General features: G+C 44.3%; 2 protein-coding genes across 6 annotated transcripts in view; one reads left to right on the forward strand and one right to left on the reverse strand.

Moving 5' to 3' along the window:
- Positions 1–21,093, forward strand: part of macf1b (microtubule actin crosslinking factor 1b) — a 41,337-nt gene that overhangs the window by 12,533 nt on the left and 7,711 nt on the right. For 4 of the 5 annotated variants that reach the window (XM_045207914.1, XM_045207911.1, XM_045207912.1 and 1 more), the window contains exons 2-21: positions 983–1,740; positions 2,022–2,078; positions 2,220–2,390; positions 3,134–3,300; positions 3,469–3,628; positions 3,775–3,859; positions 4,465–4,709; positions 4,928–5,047; positions 5,283–5,390; positions 5,506–5,724; positions 6,261–6,464; positions 6,715–6,946; positions 7,371–7,597; positions 7,812–7,934; positions 8,035–8,136; positions 8,649–8,750; positions 8,952–9,116; positions 9,377–9,532; positions 9,701–9,898; positions 10,204–10,332. In XM_045207914.1, the coding sequence (XP_045063849.1) occupies positions 1,063–1,740; positions 2,022–2,078; positions 2,220–2,390; positions 3,134–3,300; positions 3,469–3,628; positions 3,775–3,859; positions 4,465–4,709; positions 4,928–5,047; positions 5,283–5,390; positions 5,506–5,724; positions 6,261–6,464; positions 6,715–6,946; positions 7,371–7,597; positions 7,812–7,934; positions 8,035–8,136; positions 8,649–8,750; positions 8,952–9,116; positions 9,377–9,532; positions 9,701–9,898; positions 10,204–10,332 (3,648 nt within the window). In that variant the 5' untranslated portion in view covers positions 983–1,062. The remainder of the gene's footprint in view (positions 1–982; positions 1,741–2,021; positions 2,079–2,219; positions 2,391–3,133; positions 3,301–3,468; positions 3,629–3,774; positions 3,860–4,464; positions 4,710–4,927; positions 5,048–5,282; positions 5,391–5,505; positions 5,725–6,260; positions 6,465–6,714; positions 6,947–7,370; positions 7,598–7,811; positions 7,935–8,034; positions 8,137–8,648; positions 8,751–8,951; positions 9,117–9,376; positions 9,533–9,700; positions 9,899–10,203; positions 10,333–21,093) is intronic. The other variant, XM_045207915.1, reaches the window with a different exon arrangement.
- On the reverse strand, positions 13,655–17,947 carry LOC121540872 (nuclear factor 7, brain). Its single transcript, XM_041849993.2, has 6 exons — positions 17,409–17,947; positions 15,175–15,270; positions 14,854–15,084; positions 14,730–14,752; positions 14,526–14,653; positions 13,655–14,429 (listed from the first exon to the last, which is right to left on the reverse strand). Exons 1-6 carry the CDS (start codon positions 17,799–17,801, stop codon positions 13,903–13,905), a joined length of 1,398 nt encoding a protein of 465 aa, XP_041705927.1. The 5' UTR covers positions 17,802–17,947; the 3' UTR covers positions 13,655–13,902.

Consider the following 21,093-nt stretch of genomic DNA (forward strand, 5'->3'; position numbering starts at 1 on the left):
GACTGTACTGTGGCTTACAGTCCAAATTGTTGTGATGATGTGATTTATTATAGATCAGTCACAGCAGAAATCTTGCTCCTATTACCATTCACAATACTGTACAGTACAACCTGTTTACAATGCTTCTTGAGCCCAGTGTCTCTGCAGTTATGTCAGGTCATCACAAACAGATCAGAAAGCGGAGCGGTGTCCTGTGTCGTCATAGACATCTTTTATCTGTGATTCCCCGGCTATGCATCACTGCCCTCACCCGTCAGCCCCCCCATCCCCCCAGCCCAGCCACCCCAACTTCCTCCACCCCCTCCTCAGCACACAACAAATGAGGGGGCGTTTTTATGCCTGTCATATTTGATTAGAGGCTAAATGGTTTCCCCAGGGCCGGGCTCAGAGAGGGCTAGAGCTGGCATGGGAGAACTGGTCCTGCCTGCCAGAGCTCAACAGTGTGTTTCCTAACAGTGGGTATCCTGGAAGATTCTGCTTTCAGTGGACAGGCCTGTCACACACATTTCAATAGCCAGAACGTTTTAGCTGGTGCCTGGTGCAGGCCATCAAAGACCAAGAGAGCCCAGATCAGTGCATGTGGTCCAAGGATGACAAAGAACCAGGCTTGTCTGCACAGTAAGCCAGCCAGGAGTCTCTGGCTCTGCTGTGCTTCAGTTGATTCTACTGTACTACTCTCTCTCTCAACAAATGGGCTGTGGCTATGGTGGTGCGTGGTTAGAGATGGAGTGAATAGGTGCTAAACCTATCATGGATATGTTTCTGCAGTTGTAGTGGTTTTCACCATATTTTAGTTAGTGACTACATTCACAAGTCATGTACACTGCAAATAATATGATGTTGACCATTATCCAAAGTTGGTGCAATAACATCAGAGAGCAACAAAACATTTAATATAAATCAAACAGTTTTGGGGGGTCAAAGAGGAATGATTTTACAGTTAAGCTGGATGCTCACCCCAAGCCCCCTTGTCTCACTCTAGGCATCTGAAGGATCTCCTGCATGCATGGCAGAGGGGCCCACTCTTGCCTATTACCTCACTATCCCCTGGGCTGAAGGATTATGGGTAATCTCATCAGCCGGCCCAGCTGCCTGGGCCAGAAGTCCAAGCAGGTGAGGTCCGACGAGGACTTCCTGAAGGAGTGCTACCAGCGGCGCAGCGAATGGCAAGCTCCGCCCCCGACGCACCACGGGGAGGCCAGGCGGGAGGAGGTGGTCAGAGAGAGGGAGGAGGAGAGGGTGACAGACAGGACGAAGGAGGATGAGGTGTCTCACAGCAACACCCCTCCCTCGGACAAACCCTTCAGGACCAACCCCTCCCCCGCCCCCACGGTCACCACCACCAGTACTCTGGACAATGTCTGGCTCGGCACCCCCTCCCCCATCAAGACTTCCAGGAACAGCACCCTGACCAGGAAGGCCGTGGTCCCAGAGATCCCCTATGGGAGATCCCCTCTAGCCCAGCCTGGCTCAGTCCCAGGCTCAGCGGAGAGGAGGGCCAGTTTCCAGAGGAGGGACTCCAGAGAAGGAAGCCTCCAGAGGAGAGACACTAGAGAGGGCAGCCCCTGGTCCTGGAAGACCCTGGCCTCCCGCGAGGTCACGGAGGTGACGGAAGTGACAGAGACAGTTGTGACAGAGATTGTGGAGGTGACGGAGTACCCGTCTGGAGAGAAGGGCGGAGACCCCATAGTCACCAGGACTGTTAGGGTTCTGACTGGAGCGGCTGAGGAACTCGCTGAGGTCAATATAACTTCAACAGCCAACAGCCTCTCTCTAAAGTGTCTATATTTATTCAGTACAGTAGATTAGGATTAGAATTTCCTTTTTTCTCCCCTTTCCATTCCATTCTTTCATTGAACGTCTGAACTTCAATCTTTACCACTCTGCAATTTCCTTAACATCTCTTCAGCAGCATGTGCTACAGAATGTGTTATATTTTTGACAGGACGGCCCTCTTTTTCAGAAAAGTAGATTGTGCAATGTAGTCGGCTGATGTGTTGACTTGTATATTTCTATCCCAGCTACAAAGCGATGGACATTCTAGTTCAGACCAAGATTCCAGCTTGGACCGTTGGAGGGTAAGATATCCAGTGCATTGCTCTGTTTTTTATGTGCACAGTATGAAGGTAACACTGACATTACTGCATGGTTCCATGGTTTCATATGGTATGGTTACTATAAACAGTGTCAATGCTGTGTCATGCTCTCTCTTTCCCCAGGGAACGAGATCTGCCTTGACTCTGAGAGATGAGTTTGCAGATTCTGAAACGTTCCATCAATCCCTGGAAGCACTGTTGACCTGGGTCTGTGAGATAGAGGAGCTGACAGCCAATCAGAAGCCTCCATCTTCAGAGGTCAAAGTGGTGAAAGCACAGCTACAAGAGCAGAAGGTTTGTTACAACACGGTACACAAAATATCTAAACTTACACAAAGCACCCACGGCTAAGTAACTATATGTTTGATCAAATGCACGAGGATACTTTATCAATGGAAAATGGCACTGATATCATGGAAATAGTAAAATGCTCCCTTTATTATATGAAATCCCTTGTATTCAGGGCTGAACAGGGAAGGTTCACTCTTACAATTCCTGGGGTAAAAAAAAGAGCCATTCACCTTTCAGTGTGAACCAGCTCCCATTGTGAGTACAGTGGGTGAGGTGAAACCTGCCTGGCTCCTCACAATGCAGGCCTGACACTTGAGAGGGGTCTTTCACCGCACTCACACAAAGGCAGGAGAGACAAGAATAAGACACATAGACCAGAATGTAAATTCTCAGGGCTAGCAAGTAGCATTGACTCTCTGCAGCTAAGACCTGAGTCGTCTGAGTTGTAGTTGTGCTAACTCATAATACATCTATTTGAGATATTCTCTGGCTTTACACTTCACTGCTCAATAGTTGTAGCCTATTTTCAAGCATTTGTAAGATTACTCTGGATGTTCCAAAGTAGCTCATCCCCAATTTATCACAGGTTTTGACTTTTAATCATTGAGAAAATATCCATGTGTCTCATCATCAGAAAGACAATGAGTAAGACTTGGCGTTTTCCCTGGTCAGGTACTGTGGTCAGATAAAACTCCTGGTCATAACAACGATAAGGCAATGGCCGAGTATCCATTATCATCTTACAGCTCCTGCAGCGTCTCCTGGAGGACCGGAGGCGTAGTATGGAGACCATGATGCTGGAGGGCCCTCATATGGCCGAGGCCTTCCCAGGGGAGGAGGGGGAGCAGGCCAGAGTCCAGCTCTCCACACTCAGACACAAATGGGAGGCCTTACTGGTAGATGCAGTGAACAGGTCAGCTCATTGAACTGTGGGGCTCTCCCTTCATGTTATGTTATGCTATGCTATTCTATGCTATGCTTTGCTATGCTATGTCATGTTGTGTTTCGCTTTGCTATGTCATGCCGTTGGCAGCGTGGGCTGAGCTGTAATGTAATGGATGTTGTGCATTGGTGTTAACAGGCGGGGCAGTCTGGAGCTCATCCTGCCCAGGGCCCAGCTCTTCCATGAGAGGGTGGACAGCCTGCAGCAATGGCTCATCTCTGTGGAGCAGGACTTGGCCGAGCTACGCAATGCTGAGAGGGAAATGCTACACCTCCCCGAGGCTACAGAGCAAGCCAAGGTAGGACATCATCAATGCATACTTTTCTTCCGTATGCAGGCCTATACCCTGTGCCATATACTGTATGTTTATGTAGCAGAGGAGGCTGGTGGGCGGAGAAATCGTCTGACACAAAATGTCTGACATTATTTTGTCATACCCCTCAGGCTGTGGTGGAAGAGATCAAGGCGAAAAACGCTGACTTGGTGAAAGTTCAACAGAGCGGTCATGATCTCAAGGAGAATATTTCAGGTAACATAAATGCCAGTATGAAAAACAAAATGTATCCACTCTGGATAAGAGCGTCTGCTAAATGACTAAAATGTAAAAAAAAATAAAAAAATGAATAATGCAAAATCAATGTGTTCGTAAATGTTTACCCTTACCAATACACAAAATTAATCAACAGATTGCTTACCTAGCAAAGTGAAACAACATGAGTAGCGACATGCTAAAAGTAGCAACATGCTAAAAGTGGCTACATGCCACAGGAGGCTGCTGAGGGGAGAACGGCACATAATAATGGCCGGAACGGAGCAAATGGAAACCATGTGGTTGATGTATTTGATACCATTCCACTAATTCCACTCCAGTCATTACCACGAGCCCGTTCTCCCCAATTAAGGTGCCACCAACAACCTGTGCTACATACTAATAGTGGTAACACACTAAGAGTACCAACATGCTAAGAGTACCAACATGCTAAGAGTACCAACATGCTAAGAGTACCAACATGCTAAGAGTACCATCATGCTAAGAGTACCAAAATGCTAAAATTATCCACATGCTAAGAGTACCAGAATGCTAAGATTATCCACATGCTAAGAGTAGTCTTTGTGTTGGTGTGGTCCGCACAGAGGAGGAAGCCCAGCAGGTGCAAGAGCGTGTAGACAGCCTGAGGATACGCTGCTCGGTGTTGAGCCTGACCAGTAGTGACGTGCTGCAGAGACTGGAGCAGGCCCTGGAGGCATCCAGCCGCTGCACCTCCAGCCAGGAAGACCTCCACCTGTGGCTGGGCCGTATCGAGAGGGAACTGCTGGGGCCTGCTGGGGGGCAGACTGGGGGTGGAGACACTGTGCTATGTGCTGCAGAGAGACAGAGGGTAAGAGGCAGGGCTTAGCAATGTTGCCTGTGACCATAACTGATATGAAGTTGATGGACTGCTTACTCACGAGTCACGACTACTCATTGGGTCCCGTGCATTTAGGCAATATTGATAATCTTCTGATAAGGAAGAAGTAGTAGGAACTCTGCACACACTTCAACTAGACAGCAATGTGTACTTTTGTTAACCTGTCTGTATGTGTGTGTTATTGTCAGTTGGAGCAGGCTGTGGTGAAGGAGATGGCCTGGTTCAGAGACACTGCCTTGAGCCTGGAGCAACTCAAAGCCATTAATCTGGAGCCTGACCTTATCTCTGCCCAACTCTATGAACAGAAGGTGAAGAGACCCATTGGAACTACATTTTAAAAGCTACTTTGTCCCTTAGGGCCACCCTATACAAGCCTGTTCATCCACCTCTACATATGCTTTGTTTTGTTCTACAACCACCTATGTAGATTTGTATAGAGGTCTGATTGATGTTTGAAAATATTTATTGGTTTGCGAAGGCTTGTGCGTTTGCATTCATTTTAGATTGTAAAATATGCCATGCTTTTGTGTTGTGTATGTGAAGATCCTTGCAGTGGAGATTCTGCAACACAAGTTCAACATTGAGAAGATGGTGAAGATCGCTGAAATCTTGCAGACATACGGTGATGAAGGGGAAATAGGGGATCTGCAGGTACATACTGTACCATCTTACCCATGATATCATCTGAATATAAAACTTTCAAACAAATAAGACAAGCTAATAGCACACAGGTGAAATGAAAGCTGTTGTCATCCTATCTCCCCAGACCCCGTTGGATGCCTTACAGGAACAATGCAACACCACGTCAGCCACCAACTCCCATGTGGTCCTTCAGCTGGAGCATGCCCAGTCCCTCTTGGTCCAATTCACCGAGGGTCTCGCTGAGGTGTCACCATGGCTACAGGAAACCCAAGCGCTCATTGGCCAGCTCTCCCTGAGCACCATTAGTTACAAGGCATTCCGAGAACAACAGGACCTCTTACAGGTAGCAGAGACCTGCCTCTGAGTGGAGTGCCAATTATTTTCCCCCTGTTCAACAATGATGCCCTTTTATACTTTTATGCTCAAATGTGCTGTTCTACTATTCTTCCCTTTTAGATTGTTTGGCTCCGTTAGTGTACTTTAATCTACTTCCTGAAAGGATAACATTGAACATTCCCACAGGTTTATAAAGACATCTCTATTCTCCTAGGTAGTTAATGGAAAGTGAGACAATGTGACCCGTTTTACCTTTCCTCTTCAACAGTTCTCAGGGATAGAAATGAGACTTCTCGTTTTTCAAACATAGCCATTTAAGTGCACTCTATAATTCCTTTACCATACCAAAAACGTTATCTGGGTCATATTCATTAGTTACTAAATGGAAGAAAACGGGGAGGAACTACCTGAACTTGTCCAATAAGAAACAGTCCTTTTAGTTTTCAGTTGCAAAACTTTTTACTACTGTGTGCCTGATGAATACAACCCAGATCTATGTGTGCAAGGATCTTTTTATATGACCACTAACCGTTTCTCACCTAGGGCCTAAGGGAGTCCATAGCAGAGCATAGACCTCTGATAGCACGGCTGTGCTCGCTGGGGAAGCGTCTGTCAGAGCTTAGCCCCGCCCAGGGGGAGGAATTTTGTCATAGCGCCAAAGAGGCTGAGGAGCAGCACAGGGCCATCAGAGACAGGGTCAGAGAGGCTGCCAATCTATTGGAAGAGTCCCTGCCCAGATACACACAGGTGACAGTTATACACACACTGCTGCATGACGACACACGCGACACAAACACACACATCCGAAGCACACGCACCCACACACACAAGCATAAAGACACACACACATGAAGACACACACATGGTACATGTATACAGTACACATAGTAGTCTCGCCAGACTCTACACACTGTGAGAAGAGACTATACACATAGAAACATGAAAACATTGGACCATCACATACACACAGTAACACAATGATCTCTTGTCTCTGTAGTTGAATGAGAGGATGATGCTGATTAGAGAGAGTCTGGATCGTCTGCTTGGCCACATGCAGTCCCCAGCATCTCTGCAGGGCCGGACTCCACGCATCCAGGAGCAGCTACAGGACAACAAGCACACACTGGCTGAGCTCTCCAAGCTGGAGCTAGGCCTGGGGAGTGTCCGTACCCAGGCTGACGAGCTCCTGGCCAACACACAGGCAGCTGGGGACGCCTCCATCGGCACAGGTACACTCATCACAAAGTGCCCAAAATGTTGGTTCTTTGCATTAAATGGTTGGGAGTATAAAGGGTGTGTAACTTTCTTTGTGCAAGTTGTTTAAATCAATATGAAACTTTTCTGTTTAGCAGCACACATCTGGAGAGGGAGAATACATAGCAGGTGTTTTGCTTGTGTGTGTGTGTGTGTGTGTGTGTGTGTGTGTGTATCATTAATTTATCCTGAAACACCTTTGACAGATGCTGCCTAGGTTACCTACAATGGGTCTAATTGTTTTGGAGTGTGTAGAGAAAGTAATTTCTCTCAGCCAGTGATACTATGAGAGAAAATACAGAGATGTCACTGTGACTTGCAATGATTGTGATATGTGGTTGTCTGCTAAATGACTAAAATACAATGTATTATAATGACTGTATTCTGTGTTCTCCCCAGCGATCCAGGAGCGGGTGTCCAGCCTGTGCCAGCTGTGGGAGGAGGCTCAGAGGCAGGCTCAGGAGAGAGATGGCTGGCTGCTCAACCTGCTGGACCTGGCCCTCAAGTTCTGGAGCGATGTTAGTGACGTGACGGTCGGCCTGAACGATGCCCAACAGGCTGTCCTGGACCTGAACGCCAGTAGGACAGACTCAGAGACCATCCGCCAGAGCCTGGAGACCATGCAGGTAACTGTGGACGGTGGAGCTGTTGGTTTGACCTTAGCTGCTCAAGATGAATGAAATAGTTCAGTACAATTTCCAGTGAATGTGTTTTTTTCATCTAAGACGGTCCAAGACGATCCATTTCAACTAATGTACTCTATGCTGCCTGCTACCATTTATCTCCCTTCTTACTGATTCCATTGTGGGGTCTCTCAACCTTGACTATATCGCCTTACAGACACTCAGGGAGGACATCGACAGTCTACAGGGGGACCTGGACACGCTTGGCATTCTGGGAATGGACTTGATGTCAGCATGTGGGGATACAGACAAACCTGATGTCACCAAGAGCTTAGATGAGGTGAGGAGTGCGAGGAGTTAACATTTATGTTCATATTCATTTTCCGTAAGACCATCATTTTTCAATGTGTTTCTAAACAACTACATCACTGACGCCTAAGCTCTACTGCACATGGAACAACCTGAGTAAACTCTGGAGCGAGTGTCACAAAAAGCTGGAGGAATCCTTACAGATGGCTCTACATTACCAGGACACCATGCAGGTACGTGTGTGCGTAGTACGTGCTTGCATTCGTGCGTGCGTTTGTGCGTGTCTGTGTGTGGGAGCTGGTCACTAACATATCCGAATTGTCACATAGCTTTGCTTGGCTACCGCTTCTCCTCTTAACTCCCCCAGCGCAGTGGCACTCAGCCAACAAAGAAGTCCACTAGTCTTTTATGTCCATTGCAATGGCAGAAACCAGACTCTAGCTCCCTGTAGTGTTGGTGATGAGTGACTGACAGACTGTGCACTTCCCTGCCAATGGGAAACAAATGGTGTTGATGGTGTTAACTGTGAGAGACGGTCTATACCCGAAGTCTGGGAAGCCAGCCTCAGTGTCGCCACTTGTACAAGTCAGCAGGATTGCATGTTTCATTGTTCAGTATGGAAGTTATTTCACCACCTCAAAATACATAGCAACTATTCATAGTCTTTTGTGACACAAACTTGTGCGTATATGAATGAATTATGTTTTAAGCATATAAAAACGATCACTTTCTTGTTTTTCCACAGGGGCTTTTCGAGTGGCTCAAGTCAGCAGAGCTGAGATCAACAGAGGAGTTCTTGGTAGGAACTGACCTGGAGTCAGTCAAAGAGCAGCTGTGTGATCTCAAGGTGAGTCTACTCTACACAAACAGAACACACCGATGAGCTCCCACTCTGTCCTAACCTCAAACCAATCATTTATCATGGGAGCAATAAGCAAGACGTTCCATAATTCTCACTTTAAGCCTTTTAGTCTTTTGCTGAATCTGACAGTTCTTTCTACATTGCCAGCTCCGTAAAGTATATGAAACCTGTGCCCTTTCTCCTCAGGAGTTTAAACGGGAGCTATACCAGAAGAAGATCGAGATCGAGAGCCTGAATCACCGTTTTGTGTGCAGGCTGTCTCCAGGCTCTGAGCGTCCCGGCTCTGTCTCTCCCCTGTGTGACTTCAGACAGCGCTGGGACAGCCTGGAGGCAGAAACCGTCAGCAGACAGGTCAGACTCCACTCAATCACTCATCAATATGTGGAATTCAATTGGCTGGGACTGGTTTCCCAGACACAGATTAAGCCTATTCCTAGATTAAGAAGCACTTTCAATGGAAAATGTCCATTGAGGATGTTTTTTAGTCCAGGATAAGGCTTAGTCTGTGTCCAGGAAACCGACGGCTGTTCAGTCTTTTTTAATGGCTAGGGTTATGGTATTGAAGAGGTCTGACAATGCGTTTAATGTGTTTTCACTACTTGTGGTTGCAGCATCAGCTGGAGTGTGCCCTGATGGGTCTGGGTCAGTTCCAGAACACTCTGGATGAGCTGCACACCTGGCTCTCCCACACAGCCGACCTCCTCCAGGGCAGTCGGCCAATCAGCATCGACCTGCAGGCCTGCGAGATAGAGCTGGCCAAACACAAGGTTCGTGACTTAAATGAATCAACACAATTTATTGGGATCTATGCCATTTTAAAGCTTCTGACACCTATGGGTGTATGTGTGTTTGAGGAAGGACAATGCTATTGGATTGGTTGGTAGGCAAATATCAAGTGTATTACAGTTATGTCATCAAGTGTGCTACTACTCTAGGTGCTGCGTAATGACGTCATGTCCCACGTGCGTACGGTGGAGTCTCTGAACCAGGCGGGGCGGGGCCTGTTGGATCCAGGGACTGGGGACAGCCCTCACGGTCTGCAGCCGCGGCTGGAGCAGCTGAACGAACGCTGGGAGTTTGTCCGCTGTGAGACAGAGCGCAGACAGCTAGAGCTGGAGAACAACCTCAGTCAGGTGTGGAGAGATTGGGAATGGGGAATAGACCAAGTGGCAAATTAAAGGTTATTGTTCATGATCCCTTCATCTCTTTTTCTCATTCACTATCACATATGCAAAGAGATGCCAAACTTATTAGAAGTCTTAGGCCTAACTACTTATTAGGTTTCTCCCAACATTGCGATATCACTGGTCCACAGTACTGAATGATTATCTGCGCTGTGGTGCCTTCTAGGGGTGAGTGTCTGAATATTACTGTCATAACAGATTAGTAATTGATTATAAATATGGTTTTCAGAGATTTTTTTTTTCTTCTACCCTAGGTCCAAGATGTTACCATGGAGATCCAGGACCTTCTTCAGTGGTTGGAGAACACAGACCTGAGGCTGTCCTCCAGTAAGACAATGTGGGGGATGCCTGACTCTGCCAGCGAGAGGCTCAACGCACACCTGGTAAGGCCAACTCAACACCTCACACGAACTATACCCCACCTCAATAACTGACCTATCCAGTGGCTATTTTAGCATGTCAATCTTGGTGGGGCAAAAAAATAATAATATGCATGCCAGCAAAGCCACTACACAACACAACACTAAACAATATATTAATTGCACTATAATGGTGACAAACAGTGCCTACAAACTGTTAGGGTCTACATAAAGCTGTCCCGACACCTTACCACTGTTACACCTGGCTATCAGCGGAGCCTTGTCTGGCAGCGAAACAGTTCATTCGGCCTCATTTACTGCCTTTAAAAAAAACATAGCTGATATGGCTGACTTGCTTAAACAAATGTGGTTTCTACTGACAATTGAGATGTACAAACTATAAGAGGCAATCCGTAATTTCGATTAAGACATTAATGAGCACACTAGGACGGACGTAGTCAATATACCTATTTGTTCAGCACTTTTGAAATGTACAGCGACAGAATTCAGAACATGGGCCGTTCTTACAGTTTTCTCCCTGTACACCAAGTCAGAACCGTATGATAAATAAAGGGGGATATAAGCAGACAATGAAAGCTCTCACAATATTTGATGATTACATTTCTCTAAAACAGTATATAGGCTACATGTGCACTACCAAGTCAGAACAGTAGACTAAATTATGAGGGGAAAATATACCAAAATATTCGGGTGAGGCACATGGGCTACTAACAGCTTACTACACAACATACACTTAGTATTACTTTCTTAGCTACAGTATACAGTGAGGAAAATTTTATTTGATCCCCTGCTGATTTTGTACGTTTGCCCACTGACAAAAACATGATCAGTCTATAATTTTAATGGTAGGTTTATTTGAACAGTGAGAGACAGAACACTTTCTCATCTGACCACAACACTTTCACTCAGTTCTCCTCTGAATCATTCAGATGTTCATTGGCAAACTTCAGACGGCCATGTGCTTTCTTGAGCAGGGGGACCTTGCGGGCGCTGCAGGTTGTCAGTCCTTCACGGCGTAGTGTGTTTTCAATTGTTTTCTTGGTGACTATGGTCCCAGCTGCCTTGAGATCACTGACAAGATCCTCCTGTGTAGTTCTGGGCTGATTCCTCACCGTTCTCATGATCATTGCAACTCCACGAGGTGAGATCTTGCATGGAGCCCCAGGCTGAGGGAGATTGACAGTTATTTTGTGTTTCTTCCATTTGCGAATAATCGCACCAACTGTTGTCACCTTCTCACCAAGCTGCTTGGCGATGGTCTTGTAGCCCATTCCAGCCTTGTGTAGGTCTACAATCTTGTCCCTGACATCCTTGGAGAGCTCTTTGGTCTTGGCCATGGTGGAGAGTTTGGAATCTGATTGATTGATTGCTTCTGTGGACAGGTGTCTTTTATACAGGTAACAAGAAGAGATTAGAAGCACTCCCTTTAAGAGTGTGCTCCTAATCTCAGCTCGTTACCTGTATAAAAGTCACCTGGGAGCCAGATATCTTTCTGATTGAGAGGGGGTCAAATACTTATTTCCCTCATTAAAATGCAAATCAATTTATAACATTTTTGACATGCGTTTTTCTGGATTTTTTTGTTGTTATTCTGTCTCTCACTGTTCAAATAAACCTACCATTAAAATTATAGACTGATCATTTCTTTGTCAGTGGGCAAACGTACAAAATCAGCAGGGGATCAAATACTTTTTTCCCTCACTGTACATATCCCCCTGGCATATTACATAATTTATGCAGCAGCATACAATAAATTTTTGGACTCACCTTGTTGTGCTCACTTGAACAGGAATGTGGCACGGTGGTTCTTCATGGGCAAATTTTGTCATCAAACTTTGTCATCAATGTCTGGCACTCTCTGGATTTATGGTGCTTTTAATACAACTGTGAAAAAAACAAGGTTGATTCATGATGGCGTCAGTGATCTTCAGGTCGGAGTTCTAGATAGAGGCCCGAGTTCCCAACTTAAAATTCCGAGTTGGATGACCGTTCAAAACGTATTTTCCCAGTCGGAGCTTGTTTGTTTCCGAGTTCCCAGTTGTCTTGAACTCACTGAAGTCTAAGATTTCCCAGTTCCAAGTTTCCAGTTGTTTTGAGCGCTGCAGAAGTCATGCTGGATTGACAGCATGGCCAATGTTGAATGTTGATCCTTTTAAGATTGGAAAAGAGACCGTTAAACCCAGACTTGGACCACACACCCACTCCACTGAATAGCAGGCTAGTGATTGCTTTGCAATGCTTGCAGTTAGTCACTGATTCCTTCCAAACCACTCATTGTTGAATTTGCGATTTCCAACTTGTTGTGTAATGTTTATGTCCAATGAGCACCTATACGTTTTATCTATAATTTATCTTCATTATTTCTATGCATATGACAAGGATTGAAAAGGATTTGCCAGTAGATTGTCGACTTGATTCATGATGATGACGGCTAGCTTGCTAGCTAAGATTTTGAAAGTATGATATTGACATGATCAGTCCAATCAAAGCTACTGTACTGTAGATATAACGTGATTTGACGTCATTTTATCTGTGGCCAATGACCTTGAGCCTTCTTGGATGGGCACTTCTAATGCAACTTTATGGCAGCACCTAAGGGGCTTGAATTTTCAAGCGCTATCTGTATATTTTGTGGTGACGTAGTGTCCCCATGACTGAAAGAACACTGAGCCAATCACGGCACAACTAGAGAACATTACCAACCCCTACGCTCTGTATTTTCCGCTGGCTGCCCCACCCCCACAGAAAGCACTGAGCTAGGCTGAAACACCTGCATTTTGGAGCTGCCTTACTAAAGAAAGCAAAAAAGAGACCATGTTTGTATGTGGATTTATGAACTCAATTATTTTTTATATTTTTTATTACATTGTTTGCAAACTAATATGTGACATGTATTAATGCCAAAATAACATGCAAAACAGGCAACAACAAAACAGGTGGGGCTCTAAACTGCCCTGAATGATGGGTCGCCACTGGACCTATCTAGTAACTGCCCACTGAAACTGTCCTGTGCACTTATCAAAAAATGAAATCCAAGTTCAGACGTTCATAAAACTATAGGGTGAGACCACTTTCCCCATCCACCTGTATCTCATTGAAACCCAATGTGTATTGTAATTGTATGATTTTTACAAGGTTTTGCCTCAGCTCAGAGGAACCTACTCTTTGACTGTATGCAAACTTTACAGTGTGGCATTGAGCAACAATGATATCTATATAGCTGAATATCCCCATCTAGTGGTTGATATCTTTAACGACAGTACATTCAAACTTTTTCTATTAATGTGTAAATTCAAGTGTGAATTCAATGACTAGGAAGATGCAATTGAAACTTACAGATATTATTTATTTTGATTACTGACATTACATTTTTTATATACTGTATCAACTGCTTAAAACACTTGTTAATTACTTCTGAGATAGCAGTGTGTCTTATTATCAAAGGCAAGTCTTACTGTTAATTACATGGAGTTTGAGTCATAAACAGTTTTCACAACCCTCCAGCTAATGTCAGTACATAAAGTAATGACATATGTTTGTAAAGATTGTCCTCACTTGACCCTGGCAATTTAGCTAGTTTTCGCCTTTCCCTTCTATAAAAAGGCGCAGTGGGCAAATCTTACTTCCACTATTAAAGTATGGGAACACCTTTTCCGTGAATTTGTCTTTGAAGGTGTACAGAGTAGTGTTCTTGTTGAGGTCGCAGAATATCACCTCCCCTTTGTCACAGTCCAGTCGTACGCGGATCACTCGTGGGCTCTCATCTACCTTGATCTGGACGTGCGATTTTATACCTGCTTTGTATTTCCCACTGATGTATTTGATGATCCATAATCCACTCTGAGGCTCCATTTTGACTTGTGTCTTGCGTTGAATGGACTCTTTGGCTACTCCTAAGATCCAGTTATCATTATCTCCAACCTCCACGTCCCAGTAATGGATGCCTTTACTGTACCCTTCAGAACCCAACACTCCTACATTATGAAACCTTTCGGGATTGTCTGGGAGACTCTGCCTCTCATCACAGTATGTCATAGTGGTGAGGTCATCAGTGAGTGCGAACTTAGTGGACATTGTGTTCGGATCCATGGTCACAGGAGCTATAGGGATATGTGCAGAAATGTATATTAATATTGAACTATATTGGTAGGAGACATACAGTAGAGAAACCCATTTTGGGGGGAAAATGCACTCACTGTAGTCAACAAACTCAAGCATTTTCTCCCAGACTTTGAACTTGAGAGATCCCACATGTTTGGCCATGTCAATCAGTGCTCCTGATACTATCTCAGTATCTTCAGTATCTGGGGATGTGCAATCGGCTCTATGGTAAAAAATGGATGGCGTCAGTGGAATGGAAAAAATTATAAATATTTAGACACTATTTTAATGGGAATTACCTGTTAAGTATGGCCTTGTAGTTCTATAAAAAAGAACGAGGACAAACGTCACTTTTGATATCAGGCGACATTGAGAAACAGTTTCACAACATTGGGATTTATAACATTTTGACAGACCCCTTACCTGCAGGAATGTGATATTGTCAACTTCCATTTCCTTATCGATAACTACAATCGTCTCTGAAAGGGTTGTGATATCTCTGGTCAATGCCTCAGCTCTTTCTCGCATCACATCAGATTTCTGCTGTTCTTCCTCTCTCAGGGTAGCTATTCTGGCTGTCTCTTCCTCTTCTAGGAACTGGTGGAGTTTCTTAAACTCCCTCCTTATCTGCTCCTCTGCACATTGGGCCTGGCCCTACAAAAGAAAATATTCAACTCACCTTTCAACGTTGCTCAAATGCTCACTCCAATTATTATGTTGCTTAAATTGTATTATGATAGTTACCTTTATGTGCTCCACCCAGCTTTGATGACCCATCTTGGCTGTGTTCTTGTTTTCTAGTTTGTTCTTCAAAGTGGAAACCACATCCTGGATTTCACTCTAGATTACAAGTGATAATTATCAAACATCTGTTTTAGTTACAGAACTGTCACACTGTAAAAAATGTGTTGATTCAGCTTTAAAAAATCAAGGCAATCAGCTGCAATATGATTTTTAGTTTGCTCAACATTTGGCCATATTAGCTCAACCAACATTCACACATTGAATTGTATGTTCACTCAACTTTGAATTTTAGGATGAGTGAAAATACAATTCAACATGCCCAAATGTAACTAGAAATCGTATTGCAGCTGGTTGGTTACCTTGATTATTTTGTGTTGAATGATCTGAAGCTCCTGCTGGGCTCTCCCCTTGTACTTTATTCAGACAGATGCAGAATAAGGGATAGTGGGATAAATATTTGGAAAGGTGGTGTCAGGGATTGAACTCCACGGGCAGTGGTAGAAAAAGTACCCAATTGTCATACTTCAGTAAAAGTAAAGATACCTTAATAGAAAATGATTCAAGTAAAAGTGAAAGTCACCCAGTAAAATACTACTTGAGTAAAAGTCTAAAAGTATTTGGTTTTAAATATACTTAAGTATGAAAAGTAAATGTAATTGCTAAAATATACGTAAGTATCACAAATAAAAGTAAAAGGACAAATAATTAAAAATTCCTTATATTAAGCAAACCAGATGGCACAATTTTCTTGTTTAAAAAAAATGCATGGATAGCCAGGGGCACACTCCAACACTCAGACATAATTTACAAACAAAGCATTTGTGTTGAGTGAGTCCGCCAGATCAGAGGCATTAGGGATGACTAGCGATGTTCTCTTGTGTGTGAATTTGACAATTGTTTTGCATTTAAAATGTAACGAGTACTTTTGGGTGTCAGGGAAAATGTATGGAGTAAAAAGTACATTATTTTCTTTAGGAATGTAGTGAAGTAAAAGTAGTCAGAAATATATAAAGTACAGATATCCCAAAAAACGACTTAAGTAGTACTTTAAAGTATTTTTACTTAAGTACTTTACACCACTGCCCACGGGGAACAGTATATGTGCATAGAGCCAGGATGTTACCCCTTGGGCCAGTAACTGAAAGGTCGCTTGTTCGAATACCCGAGCCGACGAGGTGAAAATAATCTGTCTGTGACCTTGAGCAAGGCACTTAACCCTAATTTGCTCCAGGGGCGCCGTACTATTATTTCACTGCACCTATCCAGTGTATAATTTAAACTGAACAAAATATAAACGCAACATGCAACAATTTCAATGATTTTACTGAGTTACAGTTCATATAAGGAAATCAGTCAATTGAAATAAATTCATTAGGCCCTAATCTATGGATTTCACATGACTGGGCAGGGGCACAGCCATGGGTGGGCCTGGGAGGGCATAGGACCACCCACTTGGGAGCCAGGCACCTACTCTGAGACGCTTTATGAATACGGGTCCAGGACAAGACCAACGGATGGTACAGTGGGGATTTTGTTTCTGGTGTCCTTTGACAGCTCTTTGGTCTTGGCCATAGTGGAGTTTGGAGTGTGACTGTTTGAGGTTGTGGACAGGTGTCTTTTATACTGATAACAAGTTCAAACAGGTGCCATTAATACAGGTAACGAGTGGAGGACAGAGGAGCCTCTTAAAGAAGAAGTTACAGGTCTGTGAGAGCCAGAAATCTTGCTTGTTTGTAGGTGAGCAAATACTTATTTTCCACCATAATTTGCAAATAAATTCATAAAAAATCCTACAATGTGATTTTCTGGATTTTCTTTTCTCATTTTGTCTGTCATAGTTGACGTGTACCTATGATGAAAATTACAGGCCTCTCTCATCTTTTTAAGTGGGAGAACTTGCACAATTGGTGGCTGACTAAATACTTTTTTTCCCCACTGTATGTTGGGAAATCGTGCTGCCAAAGAGAGTAGATAGTGGTTTCCATGCTCTCTGGTGCTGTGCTCTCCACATCAACTTCAAAGATTAAAGTGTGTTTGTGAAGTGTCTTTTGTCATTGCCTTCCACAGGCAAACATTCATTTGTAATTTTACGCAACAAGCCTTTTCAAATTCAGCTCAAAGTCCACTCAACTCACAAAATAACGCTGATTAAGAAATTGGTTTCGTCACTGAGTGAGATACATTGCCAGTTAAATAAAAGCAAAGTAAACAAAACGTTTATAAAATGGTCCCACCTTCAAATCAGGCACAGCCTCCTCAATGGGATAACAGTCATGACCTTTATGTTTTTTTGATGTGTAGCAGACAACACAGATGGGCTGTTTATCGTTGAAACAGAAGATTTTAAGTTTCTCTCCATGCAGCTGGCAGTTATCAGATCTGATGTTTTCACTCCCCTTCTGTAAGGAATCACAGAGACTCTTTAAGGCCAGGCTTAAACTCTGCTCCTCAGATGAACACTCTTTCCTGCATACAGGGCACAGCGGATTCTCCATATCCTTCCGGTATTTCTGCAGACACTCCTCACAGAAGCTGTGGCTGCATTTGAGGACCACAGGGTTCCTGAAGATGTCACAGCACACGGGACAAGAGAGGTGTTCCTCCAAGAGAGACAAACTGGCAGCCATTATTTTTCACACACAGGGATCTGTGCTATTCCTTCCTCGTCGATGTGAGTTGTGGCTGGATCAAAGGGCATGTTTATATGGTTGAAATGGACTCCACCCACAAGAGTTACCAAGAAACAAAACAGAAACAAAACTCACTCTGCCTCTGTGCAGAAACTCAGGCTTGGACGTACAGTGGCTTGCGAAAGTATTCACACCCCTTGGCACTTTTCCTATTTTGTTGCCTTACAACCTGGAATTAAAATATATTTTTTGGGGGGGGTTGTATCATTTGATTTACACAACATGCCTACCACTTTGAAGATGCAAAAAAACTGAAAACTTGAGCGTGCATAACTATTCACTCCCCCCCAAAGTCAATATTAAATCTAGAATCGGCTTCCTATTTCGCAACAAAGCCTCCTTCACTCATGCTGCCAAACATGCCGTAAAACTGACTATCCTACCGATCCTTGACTTCGGCGATGTCATTTACAAAATAGCCCTCCAACACTCTACTCAGCAAATTGGATGTAGTCTATCACAGTGCCATCCGTTTTGTCAGCAAAGCCCCATATACTACCCACCACTGTGACCTGTACGCTCTTGTTGGCTGGTCCTCACTACATATTCGTCGCCAAACCCACTGGCTCCAGGCCATCTATAAATCACTGCTAGGCAAATCCCTGCCTTATCTTAGCTCATTGGTCACCATAGCAACACCCACCCGTAGTCTGCGCTCCAGCAGGTATATCTCACTGGTCATCCCCAAAGCCAACACCGCCATTCCTTCCAGTTCTCTGCTGCCAATGACTGGAACGAATTGCAAAAATCTCTGAAGCTGGAGACTCTTATCTCCCTCACTAACTTTAAGCATCAGTTGTCAGAGCACCTTATCGATCACTGCACCTGTACACAGCCCATCTGAAATTAGCCCACCCAACTACCTCATCCCTATATTGTTATTTATTTTGCTCATTTGCACCCCAGCATCTCTATTTGCACATCATCTCTTGCACATCTATCATTCCAGTGTTAATACTAATTGTAATTATTTTGCACTATAGCCTATTTAGCGCCATCCATCATTCTTTCAATTCTGACCAGTTTCCCAGTCCCTGCCGATGAAAAACATCCCCACAGCATGATGCTGCCACCACCATGCTTCACTGTGGGGATGGTGTTCTTGGGGTGATGAGAGGTGTTGGGTTTGCGCCAGACATAGCGTTTTCCTTGATGGCCAAAAAGCTCAATTTTAGTCTAATCTGACCAGAGTACCTTCTTCCATTTGTTTGGGGAGTCTCCCACATGCCTTTTGGCGAACACCAAACGTGTTTGCTTATTTTTTTCTTTAAGCAATGGCTTTTTTCTGGCCACTCTTCTGTAAAGCCCAGCTCTATACGGCTTAAAGTGGTCCTATGGACAGATAGTCCAATCTCCGCTGTGGAGCTTTGCAGCTCCTTCAGGGTCATCTCTTTATTGCCTCTCTGATTAATGCCCTCCTTGCCTGGTCCGTGAGTTTTGGTGGGTGGCCCTCTCTTGGCCGGTTTGTTGTGGTGCCATATTCTTTCCATTTTTTTATAATGGATTTAATGGTGCTCCGTGGGATGTTCAAAGTTTCAGATATTTTTTTATAATCCTACCCTGATCTGTACTTCTCCACAACTTTGTCCCTGACCTGTTTGGAGAGCTCCTTGGTCTTCATGGTGCTGCTTGCTTGGAGGTGCCCCTTGCTTAGTGGTGTTGCAGACTCTGGGCCTTTCAGAACAGGTGTATACATACTGAGATCATGTGACAGATCATGCAACACAGGTGGACTTTATTTAACTAATTATGTGACTTCTGAAGGTAATTGGTTGCACCAGATCTTATTTAGGGGCTTCATAGCAAAGGGAGTGAATACATATGCACGCAAACCACTTTACCACTAGATATCAGTAAGTATCCAGACATTGCAAAAAGCAGTGGTTAGTGCTGGTGAAGACACCTTTAAAATCTGGTGGAAAAAGTCACAGTGAATCCCATTCAGGGTAAACCTGGCCCAAGGTATGCTTTCATCGTATTAGCAGTGCAGTTCCAAGAGCTTCAACTAAATGTTATTGTCTGCCATCTCTCAGGCAATGCGACGGATGCAGGCTTAGTGATTCATTATTTCTCTCACACTGTCCAATGTTCTCCCTCCCAGGCAGCCAGGCAGCTAGGAGCCTTATTGGGGCTGAGGATGGCTGTCAATCCCCTTAGGTTCTAATGAGCTTAGGCAGTTTGACATAGTGTTCTCTCTTACTATCCTCCCTGGGACTAGTCTCAGTGACAGATGCCTTCTGGAGAGCATCAGGACCACTCCACCAGTCTCACACCACTCTCAGTGTGTTACAGAGCTGACAGTACAGAGTGTCAGTGTGTTGTGCACTTCCCCAAGGGTCCTGGAGACAGGAGAGGAGAGGGTGCTAGAGCCCAGTGCCCGTCCCAAAATATTATCTTCCACTTGAGCTGACAGCACAGTGTCTGTGTGCTGTGCCTGGTGCTGTAGTCAAGTCACTAAACTGGACTTGAGTACTACAACACTGGCACTCCCCAGAGGGTCCTGAGAGAGGGCTGGGTGCTAGTGCTCAGTGCCTGTCCCAAAATACCCTCATCCTCTTTGTTCAAGGTCACAATGCCACTGTGCTGTAGAGCTCCTACACTGGAGAGACAGAAGGGAATGATGCCGATGGCTCCGAGAGCATATTAAATGTTGTTATCAATAGAGTATAACAGTGTCATATTTATTGCTGCCTCATATCAACCGATTTTCAAACAGATGACAATATGTCAATAGGTTATTACTCTGCTGTGCTACGCAGTTATGGTGGACGGTAACTGGTGAGTAGATGGACATTTGACTGCATACGTAAAGAATAATAGTTAGTCACCAACCTTTTTTTACTCTCAGTTTGAAAGGAAAGTGGGAGACTTGCACTACCAGTCAAAAGTTTGGACACACCTACTCATTCAAGGGTTTTTCCATATTTCTACTATTTATTACATTGTAGAATAATAGTGAAGACATCAAAACTATGAAATAACACATATGAAATTATGTAGTAACCAAAAAAGTGTTAAACAAATCAAAATATATTTTACATTTGAGGTTCTTCAAATAGCCACCCTTTGCCTTGATGACTGCTTTGCACACTCTTGACATGTTCTCAACCAGCTTCACCTGGAATGCTTTTCCAACATTCTTGAAGGAGTTCCCACATATGCTGAGCACTTGTTGGCTGCTTTTCCTTCACTCTGCCATCAGACTCATCCCAAACCATCTCAATTGGGT

This window comes from Coregonus clupeaformis, chromosome 26, assembly GCF_020615455.1.
Source record: "Coregonus clupeaformis isolate EN_2021a chromosome 26, ASM2061545v1, whole genome shotgun sequence".
NCBI lineage: Eukaryota > Metazoa > Chordata > Actinopteri > Salmoniformes > Salmonidae > Coregonus > Coregonus clupeaformis.